Here is an 18,195-nt window from a genome sequence, read left to right as displayed (position 1 = left end):
TCACGATGCAACGTCACATCGTCCACTTCCGGTTGTTTTGGAGCCCGCCCCCGCCCGCGCGAGACCTCTCCGCTAGCCGCTTGGCCGTCGACTCCAAGCGAGAGCTACCGAAGCAGCGTGCGGTGCCAGCATTCTGTCGTAGCGCCGAACGTGTGTGGTATTCCGGTAACCACAGGCAAGCTGGTCATTTCGGCAAATGACCGGAGGCATAAACTCAAGCTGATGAAGGAACTTTAGCGTAGACGTACGTGAGCGGCCTGATCTGTCTGCACGGTCCAGACACTTACTGGCGCAGCGCTTAACCAGCCAAACAAAGCGCTAATATTGCTCTAACTAAGTGTAAAACATTTTAAACACTTATAAAAACAACGTGTTGATGATTACACTCCTACGAATAATACACGCCAGCAGCCAAAGAAGAATACACTTCGTTGCTGCTACTGTGTATGGTTGAACTCTGCGCCACCAGGTGGCTGCACCGTGCAGTCCATTCACGTTTGGCCTTCTGCTCATCTCATGGCTCATCCCGTTACGGCACAGTCAAGCGGCCAGACCCTGTTCCCTTGCGCTTGCGTTTGCCCAAATACCGGACTCGCGATTCGCTATTGCGTTAGTAATCTTCCGGTGTAAAGTGACGGCTACAAACGCGCAAATCCTGGCGCCGATCGGATAGCGGCAGTCCGATGCGCAGCAGCCAGTTCGCTCGTATGCTGCCTTGCAGAGGGACACGATGTCGCAGCTTGACATATTGCCAGTCGCTACGTTTGTAGTCCAAAACACAACAAAGTCGAACCATAGCGCTCGCGAAAAGACAGACCGACACTGACGGCGCAGCTCTCGTCAAAATGGAGTACGTTGTAACACAAGCAGACGACACTTGCTGTGTGCCGGAAGTGCTTAATTGTACTGAAAAATTGTTCTTGTGCATTCTATTCATGTTACTTTCTTTTTATAAAAACAAATGAAATAACATTCCAACTATTACGAAGGTCCTTTGTTTACCATAAAGTTGGAAAAATTATCGATCACGCGCCCTGGTCAGCCAATCGGATAGCTCGCCCCATTGACGTAATATGGGCGATTTCCATAATATGGGTAGGGGCGGCTTAAAATTCCGCCGAGCAGTGTGCTGCGATCGGCAGCGATGTGCATCTTTAAAACCTTATAATTAATTACACGCTTTACGCAGAGCACTTAGATGTGTCAATTAATGATCAGAAGGGCCTGCTCTAACGACTCAGTACGTTTGTAGAAAATCGTCAAAAGCATTTCAGGGTCCCTTTAAGTGTACTGAAATATTATCCTTGTGCATTCTCTTTATGTTACTTTCTTTTCATAAAAACAAATTAACTAACATTCCAACTATTACGAAGATCATTTGTTTACCATAAAGTTGGAAAAATTTTCGATCACGCGCCCTTGTCAGCCAATCGGATAGCTCGCCCCACTGACGTCGTATGGGTGATTTCGGTCATATGGGTAGGGGCGGCTTAAAATTCCGCCGAGCAGTGCGCTGCGATCGGCAGCGATGTACATATTTAAAACCTTATAATAAATTACACGCTTTACGCGGAGCACTTAGATGTGTCAATTAATGATCAGAAGGACCTACTCTAACGACCCAATACGTTTGTAGAAAATCGTCAAAAGCGTTTCAGGGTCCCTTTAAGCGATGTCCCCCATGAACTAAACTATACATATTGTTTATATTTGGCGAAAATAAAGGGCGCATTATCACCAATATGAAGGCAAACTTCGAAGATAGAGAACTAATTATGATATTTTAGTATATTACGCATGTAAGCTATTCGGAGCTTTATGATTGTGTTTTGCAAACAAAGAATTTATCCCATTGCCCTGGAATAACTGTGAACTCAACAGATATCAAATCTAGTGGAAATCGAGTGTGTGGGAAGGGTAGGGGGGGGGGCATTATAAAGCACTAAAGCATTGCATACCCCCCCCCCCCCCCCTCAGCAGTTGTAGCGGTTTTTAACAGGTTTGCTGGATGTCCACTGTCGCAGGGCCGAGATGGCGAGTCCAATTTTTTTTAATGTGTGAATATTGCAAGTAATTTATGTTGATTGTACGTCGTCGCCTATAACCTCAACAGTACTATTACCTAAACTAGCGATACATTTATCTTGTAGACTTAAACAGCAAGTACAATTCTTTGTTGAATTATTGAAGTTCTTTGTAGCAGATGTGCCCTTTTATATATGCTGTACTGCCACTACTGGGTGCGATCCGAGACCACTGTGGGTGCACTCATTGCCTTTAGCCCCTGAATCATCTTGAGATGTTATATAGTTCCAAGAGATGAATGCAAATTCAGCTCATTTTTCGCGTCCCTGTCGGTTAAATATACTTATAACAGAAGCATTACCAGACTATTTCACTTATTGTAATAGTAATTGTCAATATATATATATATATATATATATATATATATATATATATACAGAAAAAAGAGAGAGAGAGAGAACGAAAGGTCAGACTATCTGCGGTTTGCCCCCCCCGTCCCCCCCCCCCCCCCCCACACGCACGCACAAATTCTAGAAATAGTTGGTACGCCACTGGATGTCTTTTACTGCCGCAGAACATGAGAAAAAGCTCTGAGGGCCTGCCAGTACACTTATTAGGCACATCGGTGCTCACCCTGACAAAAGGCAGCTGGTGCACGCGTGTCCCCTGACAATTGCCCCTTCCCACGCTTGTCGAGATTCACCGCAATAATTTGCGCACGCTCCACCGCGTAGTACTGCTGTATTGCGGCGAAGCTGACTTTCAGCAACCAGCATTATGCAACGCGTCGAGCTTTCCGAGCTTCGAAGCCAACCGCGAGGCCCACAAAGCCGGAGTCGGTGCCATTGCTGATAGCGGCGAATTCTTTCAATGAAAAACATGGCACAGAACGGCAAGAAGCTTAGTAGCGAACGCAGAAGCAGCTAGGCCTAGCGTTGCTGAGGTGGTGGCTACGGCTGCCAGCGGATCTGCGTGCGAGAGCGTTCGAGGAGCGACGAGGTAATCAAAACGGTGGCGGTGGTGGTGGTTTTATTAATGCCGTTTCGGACCTGCCATAACGGCAAAAAGTCCGGAAAATCAGATGGCGAAGGGTTCTTGCATCCGAAATTTCAGACATTATACAGAAGCTCGATGGGGTACGTGGTGGTGCCGCGAAACCGTCGGAATTATCGGCAGTCCGGTAAGTCGGTCGTTGACTAAACACTGGGAACTCCTCCTACTCGAGCCAGCTTTACCGCGACTTTCTTTCCCTTTCAATAAAATTACGGCTAATTTTCCCTGATAGAAGCACAAATTCCCCGAGTTTTCCCTGAGTTTTTCCAGGCTATTGGAAATCCCTGACAATTCCCGGTTTTCCCGGTTGGTAGACACCCTGTTGTTCCTTCCTAGCTGCCATCTTTCCTATCACAAATAACCCCCCCACCACCAACCTCTCTCATAACAGTCAATGAGGCAGTCATAATCAGCAATAAGGTCTTGCCATTTATATGATGCGAGCACTATCTTCTATTCTCTTGTGGGATTGGGGTGGGGTGGGAGGATTTATGCCCAGAATCGTGCCAGTAAAAGGCGGATTGTGTTTTCTGGCACTAATTATGTATATTTGTTGCAGTGTTAGTACTTGCTAACCACTAAACATTTTGAGACAATCACGTTTTTTTCCTGCTTGACATGTTTTTCTAATAGATTTATTTGCCTCATCTCCCAGGGGCATGATCAGTCATGTGAGTTTCCATACATAGCATGATCCAAATGCACCAACACTAATGAATAAAAGACACTAATTACAGAAAAGAATAAAGCAACATATAAAGTTAAACAAGCAAAAGTGAGCTTTGGTTAGAGTTGCCTCACTTCACTCTTTCAGAGACTCTGCACAAAATGTGTGTTGGTAGCCCCATCAAGGCACTGCACATATGTATACAATAAAGGCTCAACACACAACCTAAAAAAACAAGTGGCTTCACGTAATACTGCAGCAATATACAGGAAGAGCGCGCCTTTATTGACAGCTGCTGGTGACGTGTTCACAAGCAAGCAAGCAAGCAAGCAAGCAAAAGGAACCAGGAGGTAAAGGAAGTGTAAGGCAACCCATAAAGAAGGCAGGAATGATGACATCAGGTGACTTGATGGCAAGAGACGCACTCAAGGAGGAATGACGACAGACAGCGAGGGAACAGCCAGGCACCAGTGGCAGTGTGGGGACAGAAACAGGTGTCAATGATTTTTAACTCTTGAGCAGACTCTTGGAGGCTGTGACAGAGCAGAATTTTACGGGCTCTTGCTTTTATGCTCACGATTTCCTTCAGCCGAGCTGTTCTTTGGGTTCTTGCTCGATCGTTGGCTGCTTCGGTCAGGCGATGGGCGCTTGCGGCGGCCGGCTTCTAGGTCGTCTGCAGGCTTCTGGTTAGCTCTGTGCTTTTGCACGGCATCCAAGACTTGCACAGCTCGCGCAGTGCCAAGTTCCGCCGCAGAGCTGACGGCGCGGACTGCTGCTGCTGTGCGCGGACCAGCTGCGGAACGTGCTGCCTGTGCTGCTTCTGTGGCTCTGATGGATGCAACGGAGTGGGCATTCCGGGCGACTTGAGCCACTGCCCTCTCAGCTCCAGCCTTTGCAGATGTTGCAGCTCCGGCAACACCAATGGCGGCTGCAGACGTAGCAGTCTTCGCTGCTTGCACCGCACCTGCACTGAAGCTCGCTGCCGACCATACTGCTGTCACCGCTCGTGCCACGCCGTTGCTCGCTGCAGACCGCACACTTTCCACCACCATTGCCGCTTGCGACAACCCTAGGTTCGCTGCAGATCGTGCTTCCGTCACGACCATCGCTGCTCGTGCAGCACCAAGGTTTGCCGCTGACCGCACGGCCTGGGCACCGGCGCCTACGGTGGCAGCTGCCGATGTGGCCGCCTCCCTCGCAGCTGTCGCCCCCCTTGATGCGCTGTCAGCCGCAGCGTCACGCACCTGCCGTGCTGCGCCGGCGGCTGCGTCCCGTGCTTGAGAGGCCCCTGCGGCCGCCTTGGACACAGCTGAGTGGAGTAGGGTGGCGACGTGCCCTAGTGCGGACAGCAGCCACCACGGGGCCCGGAACAAAAGCTCACACAATCGACCCGCCCTTGTCTCCTGAAAGGCGATCCATTAACTGAAACAAAAGGGGGAGGGGACAGAGAACGACGTTAAGTGCACTAGAATACATACGCTGTGCGCTGCACATTAAAACGACACCGGATGTTTCTGCAAAGTTCCTGCAGGAACAATGCACATGCAACCTGTCGGATGTGTAGGCAGTGAATCAATTTGCATGAAAATGATATCCAACAAGACCACAGGCATAATATAAAGAAACTGTTCAACAGAAGATGCTCCCCTCTTTGAAAGCCCTAGCGACACGCATACCAGTTTCCCAGCTGCAGGCTGTACCTTATGGTTAACATGCACAACGAGAAGCACAGATTGCATAGCGCGTCATTCTGCATCGCTGTCTTTCAGCATAACCAGATGTGATAAGTGGGGCAGAATTATCCTATTACAAGCAAAAGGCTTAAACGTACAGCTGTCACCCTGTTACAAAATCGGCGCATTGACTGAATCAACTCGGGAGCTTCTATCTAAACAGATGGGAATGATGAAATGTTTTTTTTTCTTGGCAACCTCTGCATGAATTTTGATGAGATCTGCTGCGTTTGGAAGAAAATGTTTAACTCTAGTGACTGTAGAAAGCAGTCTTTTTGTTTAGGTAATCAATGTATTAAAAGGTATTATTGAACACAACAAAATTTCAACAGGCTCAAGTATCAAGTTTACAATCCTGTAACTCAGCAACAACAAACTATCGCAATTATGCAAACTGCATCTTATAATATATCCAAGGTGGACAAAATTGACGCATTAAACACAGCTCTGAAATATACTACCAGTTCGTGAGCAGGACTTTTGCAGTACCCTCATAAACACCTCAACAAAATCGCACAATGTGTAAATTCATATATCATATTTGTCTGCTTGTGATGCTCTAACCAATGGAATTTTGAGAAATGCGATATCATTTTGGTGCAGTGTTCTGAATGCGTAAACTTTGAAATTCTATTTTTTTTAAGGTAACTAATTCTCAGCAATTTTTGTAAAAAAACTTCAGGCCATAAATTTAAGTTCTGCTTATCACAGTCACTAGAACAGCTGTCAGTTTGGCATGCTGGTAAGCGTTCATGATGGAAAAGTGTGGTGAAAATGGTGACTTAGGAAGAACACAGGACAAAGCGCCACTAACAACTGGAAAAGTTATCTACGAAACGAGTTTTTATATACAAAATGAATGTATGTCACCACAAAACCACTATCGTTGAAAACCAGAATGCAACAGGAGATATCAAGACACAAGTGCCTTCAATAACAACTAAAGCACGAGTACAACCCCCCTTTTTAAATCTAAGACACAAAGGCGTCTGTCATTTTATATCTGAAAAAGCAACTTTAGAGTTCGAAAGCAGAGTGGATGGCTGGCTGACACAGCCATCATCCTCCTTCTTAATGCAATAAGCTTCAATGATAATTGTGTCCCCAAATTTAGGTTTGCACATGCATTCACTACAGTGCACTTCAAAATGTGAGTACGGTGCCCCTTTCGGAGAACTTTGATGATCAGGCATCAGCCTGTCTGGCCGACGTATTCCTTTCCACATTTGAAAGGAATACTGTATACAACATCTTTTTTTGCACTGAACAGATTCTTGGCCATGTTTGGTGTCACAGCCATCCTTGGTTGCATTGTTTTCTTTCGTTATGAACCTTTGTACTACTGGGAACGCAATGATGTGTTTTCCTCCAGTAAGGTCAAATCACTGGTAGCCAAGAAGCTTTGGCCCGTGATTAAGTTCCTGGCGAATAGTGACTCTCGTACTGTGGTTTCGAATAAGGAGGGTTATTTTGTACTTTTGCTGGCAAAGGTGTTCCTAGAAAAAGTTAAAGCTACCATTAAGAATAATTTTTGGGAAGTTGAGACGGCTACTGCTGTAAAACGAGAGGCTGTTAAATTATTGGCTGATTTAAGCTTGTGCCGTTTATCTTCCTAAGCGAAGAATGAGAAGAGCCTTGTGTGACAGGCATTCTCCATCGTGAAAACCCATAAGCCGGAAATGCCGTTCTGAACTATTGGCTCGGAAAGGGGGTCATGGCCTCACTTGGTCTCTGGTTTTCTGCAGAAGCATTTGGATTTGCTTAACTTTTTTGATCCGTTTATAGTTCCCAATTCCATGGAAGTCGTAAACTATCTCAGAACCAATGATGTAAGAATTTGCAATGCTTTCGGTATTGATATCACTTACCTTTACTATTCCATTCCTCATGCTCCCTTCCAAAGTGTCAAAGAGTGCATCACAGACAACCATGAAGAAGTTGCTTTTCATAATGCTAGTGGGGTGTCTGTTGAAGGTTTTCTGAAGTTGCTAGCACTGTCTCTCAGTTCCACATTGGTAGGGTGGGAAGAAGGAGTGTACGTCCAGAAAGATGGAGTATCTATTGGGTCTCATGTTGTCCAAGTCCTTTGCAATATATCTTTAAGCACAGTGGGTAGAGCTATTGAAAAAGAATTAGATAGCACGGATCTAAAGCTGTTCAGGTTTGTGGATGATTAGCTCGTTTTGGTGAAAGATAATCCTGGTAGCAGCATGCTTGTGAATGCATTGAAGACCTTTACGGAAATTTGGCCTTGAGTTTACCGTTGAGCTACCAAAGGAACGTCAAATCCAGTATTTAGATCTGCCAATTAAGTTTTGACCCAATAGACCATGCTGGATGTACCACCCTAGATCGGTGAAACCTTTGTTGAGCTATGAATAGGTGCATTCAAAGTTAGTAAAGAATGGCACAGGGACATCCTGCCTGCATAAAATCAGCCCTGAGAAAATTTTGCAAACATAAGGTGGAACAAAGCATTTCCACCCAGACAGAGCACTGACAAGTGGCAGAGCCCTTTGTGTATTACATTTAAAAAGGGGGTTATACATATGCTATGCTTGTGATTGAAGGCACTCATGTCTTGATATGTCGCGCTGCATTTTGGTTTTCAATGATAGTGGCGTCGTGGTGATGTAAATTCATTCTGTATATAACAACTCCTTTCGTAAATAAAATTTCCAGTTGCTAGTACCGCTTTATCTTGTGCTCTCCCAAAGTTACCGCTTTCGCAGTGCTTTTCCATCATGAACAGTCACTAGAACTTAACGTCCTCTCTCAAATGCAACAACTTTCATTCAAATTGGTGGGTGTCTAATAAAAGCATTTTTATGTTTTACACGTACTTGTAAAGAGAAATCAGAGTTGAGCTGAAATGAAGCTTCCTTTTAAGCTAGAAGGTTGGATGGAAGGATGGAGAAAAGTAGTATGCATACTTACAAAATATGAATGCCCTTCTTAAAACTCCCAATAGCTAAACTAAATAAAAAAATTAATTTAACCTTTTTTCAGGCAATCAGAAATGTGATGATGTGCCCATTGTTCATATTGGGTATCTGCATCACACAACAGTACTGCTGTGTTTGTGTGGTCACCACATAGTGATTGGAGAATCTGTGCACTCTGCAGGCTTAAAGAGGTAGCCTCGGCATGTGCAAGGATAGATGATAAAGCCGTGCCTGGGGAATGTAAGTATAATCACTTGCGAGTTGTCAGGCCATTCTTTTCCAAGTTGGTTGATTTTGCATATTCTTAGCATGTCAGCACCTATCGGTATCAAAAGTGAAATACACTACTTTGAAATAGGCAGTCCCCAATGCGAATAACAACATAACAGTTACAACTTACAATTGCATGACATCAGCCAAATGGCTGCACAGAAGCCGCTTCTGTAGATCTTAGAAAAACAAAGCCCCTGAGGAACTCGGACACCAAAGAACAGTAATAACTGAACTGAGACCTGGTGATCTTACCATTTTCAAAACTAAATTTTCGATAATGACGCAAAAAGAAAAAAAAAAAGTTTGTTAGCTTACTAGTGAAAAAAATGAAGAAAAACTTTTTCTTTTCTGAATTTTGCCCTGCAACCTCTGAGGTGGCAAGTCAATTGAAAGTTTTGGCGCAGTGTTACCATCTTACCTTACCATTACTAACTGCCATGACTGTGCATGTGTACAGTTTATCGGGACAGCTCCAGTCGGTTAACATGGCTGTCTTAACAACAGTACAGTGCCCAGGCTGCATGCTTTGACGCTAATTTGCCCGTCTTACTTGCTCTCTGTCCTGACAGCAAGAAAGAAATGGTAAAACCAGCCATCGCTTAGCCTAATCTCAGGCTGAGGATTAATCAGATCAGTTGTTTGTTTTGACACTGCTAGGCCTGGAGAGATGGCACCGAGGTGGTTTTGACCATGAGCTTGATTTTGACCACGAAGATGGCACCACAGCATTGCACAGTATTGATCAATGCTAACTAACGCGGTGCCATCTGTAAAGGGGAAACTGAAAGTGGAATTATTTCTCTAGGCCGAGCAATGCCACAATCAGAAATGTATCTTAATAATGACAAGACATTGCGAATACTTCTGTCTTCAGTGTGACATCAGACTAGGCGATGGCTGATTTTACCCATTATATTTTATGTGGTCACGACGGAAAATAAGTAGCAAAGGCAAATCAATGCCAACAGCAATAAGATGGCGACTTGGGCTAGTTAGTTGATGTTCATAGTTTGAAATTTGATTGAAGCGCACGTAAGGCGGGGACACAAATAGAGAGGTAGACAGGAAGGCGCTTGGCCTGGATATCAAGCGTCATTCTGTCTACCCCCTATTTGGGTCCCTGTCTTATGTGCCCTTCATTTAAATTTCAAACATCAATGCCAACAGGCCTGAGCATTGCCATGTTATGTAATCACGGTAATATACAGGAGCCGTCATGGCAGACTTGCTGGAGCCCCATATACTACGCGCATGCACATTTGTGGCAGCTGGTAACAGTAATCGTAAGACCATAATGCTATGCTAAAAGACACTAGTGCATTGTCATGGATCTCAAAGCCCTATCTCAGATTCTGGCTATTTCATCAAAGGTGAAGCTTTCACAATTTCCTTGGCTGAGTCTCTGGTTCCTTTAGAATGCAACCTAGTCGTTTCAGAGTAGACACAGCCAAAATCCATGACATCACGGCAAGTTGGCATGGGAACTTCGGGGGCATTGCCACTTACCTTGCCTTCGTATCATTTTTGACCAACTAAGACTTCTTTCGTGGCAAGTGTGACTGTGAATTGCAGCGTACACCGGGACAAGGACAAGCACTGACTAGGCAGCGCTTGTCCTGTTGTGTGCTGTAATTCACAGTAACATGGAACACCAATCAGCCCAGTCTCAAACCTTGTCTCGTGGCAAGAGTGCCTATTTTGCTGTTGTACGAGCATAAGCCTAGTTTACAAAATACAGTTAATATTATTGTGTGCCATTAGGGAGCAGTCTGGTGCAGAAAAGTGCAGCAAACCTACTCATTTCCACAATTTCAACCATGCCAGCTGCTGTTTTCAACACTTAATAAGTCAAGGCCCAAGATAATAAGCAAGAGGCTGGTCCAGAAAGTGGGTTGAAACACGCTCGCCAGCTTTATGATGCGAATGTAGGCTTTGTTCATTTGTTGAGAGAGCTATGAATCACATATGCAAGCATGTGAAGCAACATCTGCCACAGCGCATATTTTGCAGGTTTTTTTCAAAGCCCCACAAAAAAGAACCCCATGTCACAGTCACGAGAACAACACAGTCCTGAGAACCACTTCATTTGGTGTTTCTGAGCACGCTCTCTACCGATTTTTCAAGCTTATGCCCTATAAGGAATATTTAAATAGTTGCATACCTGAACTTAGCTAGCTAATTTGTGCATCAAAAAATAAACTGAGTAAATATGATGGTCTCAAATGCTCAAAATGCTTTGGTTCTTTAAAAGCCTTAGTTCAATTTATGTGAAAGACATGGTAACATACATACAGTATACGGACATACAGATTACATAGCATGTTACAGACAAAGACAGCAGAAAGAAGCAAACGGTATACACATGGCACTTCTGGAAACCATTTGTTTTCTGCTGTCCTCCTTGTTCATAACACAGCGTGTAATCTGCACTAATGGCGCACCAACAGGCTCAAATAGCAACCTTCGTAAAATATGTACGAACATGTACAGGGTGTTTCAGCTAACTTGTGCGAAATCTTAAAAAAAAGGTTGTGTACATGAATGCGACCAACACAGTATTGCCTGCTGTCCTCTATAGCAACTCAGCTTTTTTTTTTTTACTCTAAGCTTAAATGATTATTTACAAAAAATAACAACGTTTTAAGGTATTGGTTTAAATAGAAAAGCTTCACTGAAGAAGTTGTAGAGAACATTCAGAAACATCCAAATGAATTTTTCTCATGTAGATGTGATATTATTTTTTTAAGGCCCTAAAGAAAGCATGCAAAATCTGAAAAAGTACACTTGTAGTGAAAAAATGTGCATAACAAAAAAAATTTGTCATGCATTCGTAATGGTGCGATTGGTTGTATTGTGAAGAAGCACTAAAAAATGAAACAAGACATGAAAAGCAAGAAACACTGGCTCACAATGAGACAGTGAAGAATAATTATTACATTTGCCACAATTTCAGTGTGCTGCTTCAACAGCTATGACAATATCTACGTGCAGTGGCTGCCATAATTCCCAGTTAAGGTGGTCTCATGAAACCAGTGTGGCTACACAAAACACACAAAACACTCAAAAGACCACAGTGATGTCTAATTGAAGTCTCGGGTAAGAACCAATTTGCTGCTTTGAACAAGAATCAATACACTGAGTTTCAACAAATTGACCCGATGCATAATTTGGCAGAATGCTGAACCAAACTTTATGTGAAGACACTGCTGCATACCTGCCAAAATGTGAACATTAAAATTCATTAGAAATGTGAGCACGATGCTGAAGAAAGGCACACACATGCTTTCAAAGCTTGCCATAAGCACACATCTTTCGTGGGATACTTGCACTTAATTAAAGGTGAGTAACCTTTTGATGCAACACACAAAAGCTGCAACAAACCAGTCATAGCAAATATACAGATTAGCAACACACTCGTTTTAGGAAACAGCGCCATCAGTGCTGCCAACTTCTTCTGCTTCAGGAGCGTGTCTGCAGAAACTTCCTCGAAGCAGGTAACCTCGCCTGGCAACCTTCTAACAAAATGAAACTTTTTTGCACACACATTTTTTTTTTTTTAAGACTTGACACAACATCCATAAACTCGTACAATCAGGCTAAATTGATAAACACTATGGAAAATTTGGGAGAGTTGGAAGGCACGCTGATGCAGTTGCCAACGCCTATGCTACAACGGCATTTATACTGTGCGCAAGAATTAAGCGACAGTAGTGTGGACAACTTACCGGTCCTATGAATGGCAGGTTGAGCAGAGTGCCCAAGATGGGTATCCTACGGAGGAAGTTGATCACAACGGGGAAGAACCCGCTGTGGGGAGAGGAAGAGAGAACGACACTGCTGTCAGACACAAGGATGTACAAGTGTGCACACATCTGCCACTAGAGTTGTGCTAAAATCTCTCTCGTTTGGCTGGTTCCCATTTTAGTACGGCACATGGCAAGCGTCACTGATTTCTGCCATACTGCAGCTTCAGCTGAGGAGTTAATTCCAGTTCTATTTCCCTTTTTCTTATTACACCAGCACTCCATGACCACTGAGAGTGCACGTGTGAGAGCAAGATGGCACCGATTCAGCTTAGTCAATTAGTCTTCACACACATGTGGATGTTTGTACACCAAATTATTTTAAAAGTGGAAACACTTCTAAACTACCACCTGCGGTAGAGAGCACAATTTGAACACATCAGCTGGATTACTTGAAGAGGAGGACATTACAAATCACAGTATAATGCAAATATGAAAGATTCACAATTCAACTTTTTAATTATTCACTTTACACTGGATGTCCCAGAAGTTAAATTGAAGCCAAGCAGTTATTAATAAGCTCGCACCCTTTTTGGCTGTAATGCATATTTGAATGTCAGCGCATAACATGCATGCAACACAGAGAAAGAGGACCATGAAACATGGCACTAAAGCACAGAGCTCAGTGCTGCGTTTCGTGGTCCCCTTTTTCTGTGTTATGTGTGTGCTATGCGGTAACATTCAAATACAGGGTCTGTCCCAAAACTTCCTGGAATGATTTTTGTAGTCGGCAATGCCACCTGGCGGGGCGGGGCTGCAGGCGGAGAAGTTAGTGGGGGTTCTAAGCTTTGAAATGAGACTGGTCTCAGTTGCCTGCCGGCAGTTCTTGAGGCAGGTCACACTCTGCACAGACGTATCTACTGCACCCTCACCAAGAAAAAGAACGGATCAGTTTTTGGAGCAGCGTTATGCAATAAGGTTTTATGTGAAACTGGGTAAAAATGGGGCGGAGATGCTCGAAATGCTTCGGAAAGCCTACGGTGACCACATGATGAAACAAAGCCAAACTTTCATGTGGCACAAGAGGTTCCGGGAAGGTCAGGAGTGTGTCAATGACAATGACCACTTGGGACACCCGTCGACATCACAAACAGACGACTCGGTGCAAAAAGTGCATCAAGTTTTGGACAAGGAGCAGCGATTAAGTGTTCGATTGATCGCAGAGGAGTGTGGAATACCCACAACAATCATTCATCGCATTTTAATGGAGGATCTTCAAATGAGGAAAATGGTGCCGAAATTCCTGACGTGTGAGATGAAGGGAGAGCGTTTGTTGAAGTGCCAGAATTGCATGAATGCTATGGAACATACCCAGAATTTTTGGACAGAGTGTTCACAGGGGACGAAACGCAGATTTTTGAGTATGATCTCGAATCAAAGCGTCAGAGCAGTGAGTGGCACACCGCGAAGTCTCCTCACCTGAAAAAAGCAAGGATGAGCAAATTGCAAATCAAGGCAATGCTCATTGTGTTTTTTGAAAGAAAAGGTGTGGTTCACAGTGAGTTCGTGCCACAGAAACAAACAGTCAACAACGAATTTTACTAAGAAATGTTCAAATGGTTGCACCATAGGGTTCGGCACGTCCGAAAAGAAATTCGCGACAATTGGATCTTGCACCATGACAACGTGTCAAGCCATACCGCACTCACTGTCTCCGAGATGCTGGCCGAAATGGGTGTGGCAACAGTGCCTCAGCCACCGTACAGCCACAATCTGGCACCACCGGACTTCTTTCTATTTGTTCCCAAGCATCAAAAGAACCATGAAAGGAACTCAGCATGGCACGCTGGAGACGGTAAAAGCAGCCGCAGCAAGCTCAGTGAAGGAGATTCCCGTTGGCGGCTTTCAGGGCGCCTTCAATGATTGGGTGAAGCGTTTGCAACGGTGCATCGAAGCAGAGGGAGCATTCTTTAAAAAGTTCTGAAAAAATTTTACACTGATATTGAATAAATGATTTATAAAAAAAAATCTGGGAAATTTCGGGACAGACCCTGTATATTGGGCTTAGCATGAGTCTACTTAGTCATCACACTGTGGACACATTCTTGGTAGACAAGAACACTGCCTGTGGTTAGCAACACCGCCCCAGCCATGCTTGCCTGAAGAGCAGGATGAAGCCATAACTTTCAACGATGATCCCGATTAGGGGAAAACCAAAGATGACGATGGCAATGCCACCAAAAAATGCGAGCGTGCCACGAATCTTGTGCCTCTGGAAGAAGAACCGAAATGTGCGCTCTAGGCCGATGACGAACGCCAGGCCAGTGAGAAACAGGATCTGCGTGTAGCAACGGGAAGAAATCAAGGCAATTGTCAGTGAAACAGTGGGATTTGCAGACAAATTTGCCAAAGGAGTTAGCGTTGCCATTATAATCTGTTTTGCTTAATTTTTAAATACGTTTCAGTGAGACTTGAACTCTTCACAAACTATTTTCACGCGCTGAATTAACCTTTTTCTGGTACATAGCAGATTGTTTTAATTTCTTTTTAAATTCTATATACCAACGTCTGGATAACTTCAGTTGTGGAGGAGAAATGTATTTGGTTCTACTATATGCACAACTATAACCATAAACATAGCTATAAGCGATAAATTTTCTGCTTAGGGATCTCTAGCTCTTTCATTGTACTCTGAATGCAATGAAGCAAAGTTTGTTCAAATTCTAGGATTTTACATGCCGAAACTATGATGCAGCTATGAGGCACGCTGTAGCTGGGGGACTCGGGATTAATTATGACCAGCTGGGGTTCCTTAAAGTGCACCTAGCCCTAATACCATAAGCACTTTTGCATTTTGCCCCCATCGAAAGGTGGCCGCCGCAGCCAGGATCGAACCCACAACCACCACCTGAGCAGTGCAATGCCATAGCCACTAAGCTACTGCAGCGGTCTAGCGGCAGGTTGGGGAGACAATGCGTGACATCACTCTCGAACACCTGCCTACAACTGGTTTTGTAGGCGCGTCATGGAGGGTGTGAATGAGGGAATACCTAACACCACTTCGAGTGCAAGGTGACACTACGTCAGTTTAGAGACTATAGAAAGTTGCTTGCACGCACAATGCACTACTGAAGTACACGTAATGCCTTGTGGGTGTTCTGCGTACGGGCTGATTCCAAAGGCAGTGCAGTATCACATAGCATCACAAAGTGCTAGCCACCACAAAAGAATGGCAGCGGACATTGGCGCACTCTCACTTTCACACCAAACTCGCTGCTACGTGACAGGCACATGCCATGCATCTTGAATTGCTAATTTTTACAAGCAAAGGACTGGTAAGCTGTCATTCTGTGCATGTGCCTGTGGCCGAATGGGTAGAGTATCAGGCTGCTGCAATGGGGTGCTCGGTTTAAAACCCATCATCAGACATGTAATATTGTATTGAATTTTTTTATTGTGATCGTGATTAAGGCTACACAAGTAGATTAAAAGAATCACGCAGGGATCTTGCCAATAATTTGTATTAAAAATTATCGGCTTGCACAATGAACAGAGAATCTGGAATTTTAGTGTTACATTTATCAGCATGTGTGTGAAATGCTCGCATTGATTTGAGGATGCACACTTACAAAGAAAGCCAGTTTTATTTGCATCTGCTGTTGTGCCTTTTATCCGCGAAATTCCCCTTTTGCTCTTCCATTTAGACGCCAACCACACAGCAGATTGGTATGAACGAAACACTACCCCACGTTTCGTTCATACCAATCATGTCTACAGCCTACAGCCTCATACGCAGCATGTCTACAGCCTATGAGAAGTGCTGGTAATGCAATGTGCATTCACTTACTGCACCGCACATGGCGCTATTACTGCTGAATTTTGTGGATTCTGAATACAGTTACCAGCCTGTTTGAATAATCAAAGGTACAGCAACCCATATGTGCCCTGGAGAGTTATGCAATTTTCTGCTGGTCACACAAATGGAAAAAAGTTAGTACGACAAAATTAAAATCGGTGACAGATCGACAAAGGCCATCAATTGGTACAGCAAAGATGACTTTTTTTTTTGCATGTGGCTCTATGGCAATTTTTTTAAAGAAGTTTTGGTGACGGAACTAGGTGAGTGGTGACTCCTTCCAATCCCCGGTGAAGTGGCAAATGAGAGCTACGGCATCCCTCCTGCTAAAATTATTTCAACTGCATTGTACACATAGAAAGTTACAAACTGCATCAAGTGTACACACATAAAACATCCTTGCCTACAACTCTATGTACCACACAAATAAGCTGTGGAAAGAGAGAATGATCCTGCTGAAATGTTGCTTTGTGTGATGAGTTTGTTGCCACTGACATTACGGGTAAGAATACTTGCCGACATGGTGTCGTGCTCAGGCCGAATTAGGCGTGCACATAAATGTCAGTGCACGACATTAAGTTGCGTAAGAATGAGCACATCGAGCAGAGGTCCGAGTCACAAGAGTTCTCCGAGACTGTACAACTCTAAGTAGTGTTAAATGTGCTGGCACCCTTGATGATTGTCTGAGCATACAAATAACTTTTAAAGGGAAGCCTACTGAGCCTGCACAGATGGCCTTCTAAGTGGCTGCTGCTAGATCATATGAGTATAATGACATAAAACCTGTCTATAGTATGTCAGCTCATAGGCGTCTTTCATAGGCTCATAAGCCTACAGACCTCTTAATGGCAGGCACATGATATTGAACGAATTATTTTTCTTAAATTTCATATGTTGGGCTACCCCATTCTTGGGCCAATGGGTATCTGACCTCCCCCCCCTCCCCCCCCTCCACACAATAAGGACTGAACTCAATTTTGAACCCCCCCCCCCCCTACCCACCCACCACTTCTCTGTGCATACACCTTTCCTCGCCATTGTTCCCGCTTCAAGCATCATTCATCGCCTTCGCCTACCTGACAATGGTGTACATTGCATAAACATTCCATGACGTTAAGTTGTGCCCCGTGCATTGCACAAACATAAACATTGAGTGAGATTACACGCCGCGTAGGATGAAAATAAATACAATCTCACGCATCGCATTTAGTTGTATAGCATTCAATTAACTGCTTAACGCAGTTAATGCCAACGTGTGCATTAGATCACCTGGCAAGTCAATTCGAACACCCCGTACTTTCGCTTTCCGGGAAGCGATTACTGCTGTTGCTGCCGGCTCACCACGTTCGCACACAATCAGTCTGCTAAAGACTGTTGAACAAACTTCGAGCCCAATTATGTCCTGTCACTCACGTTTCCTAAGGCAAGGAGGCCCTTGTCAAACAGCAACAGGACGCCCAGGAACAGGAAGGCAACGCCGAATCCGGCTAGGCCGACGCCGATTTCTGAAACCAAAACACAGCACAAGCGACGTCAGACACAACGGGACAGAAATCCTCGCGCCGGTGCCATAATTCAATAAGAAAATGAAGCTCCATTCATTTCCGAAACCCGTGCAAGATCGCAAGCAGAACGCTTAACACCGGCTGGCAGCTGAACGTGCTGTCACGAGCGCAGTGAGTACGGCACAGGCAGTGCGCATCCCGCGGCTTACTCTGGAAGTCTGTGATCTCGAACATTGTCGACGCCTGCCGTTATCGGCTGCAGGTCCTGCGGGCTTGCACTCGGCGATACGGGCGCGAAATTATTCCTCGGGCCGCGGTTCCCATCCACGTCACGAAATCCACGGCACGGACGCGGCCATGTTTGAAACGGCACGAGCGCCGCCTGCGCGTTCTCG

At 44.6% G+C, this 18,195-nt stretch overlaps 1 protein-coding gene across 2 annotated transcripts; it reads right to left on the bottom strand.

Annotated features, from left to right (window-relative positions):
* Nucleotides 1–3,695: 3,695 nt before the first annotated feature.
* Nucleotides 3,696–18,188, bottom strand: LOC142579990 (vesicle transport protein GOT1B). Of its 2 annotated transcripts, XM_075690702.1 has the most exons (5): nucleotides 18,010–18,188; nucleotides 17,709–17,800; nucleotides 14,599–14,777; nucleotides 12,422–12,503; nucleotides 3,696–5,167 (listed from the first exon to the last, which is right to left on the bottom strand). In XM_075690702.1, exons 1-5 carry the CDS (start codon nucleotides 18,032–18,034, stop codon nucleotides 5,123–5,125), a joined length of 423 nt encoding a protein of 140 aa, XP_075546817.1. In that variant the 5' UTR covers nucleotides 18,035–18,188; the 3' UTR covers nucleotides 3,696–5,122. The 2 variants fall into 2 exon arrangements, with proteins under 2 accessions (XP_075546817.1, XP_075546816.1); XM_075690701.1 differs by lacking the exon at nucleotides 14,599–14,777.
* Nucleotides 18,189–18,195: the final 7 nt, after the last annotated feature.

This window comes from Dermacentor variabilis, chromosome 4, assembly GCF_050947875.1.
Source record: "Dermacentor variabilis isolate Ectoservices chromosome 4, ASM5094787v1, whole genome shotgun sequence".
Classification (NCBI taxonomy): Eukaryota; Metazoa; Arthropoda; class Arachnida; order Ixodida; family Ixodidae; genus Dermacentor; species Dermacentor variabilis.
Note: the sequence above shows the minus strand (reverse complement) of the source record. Positions and strands in the feature narration are given on the sequence as shown.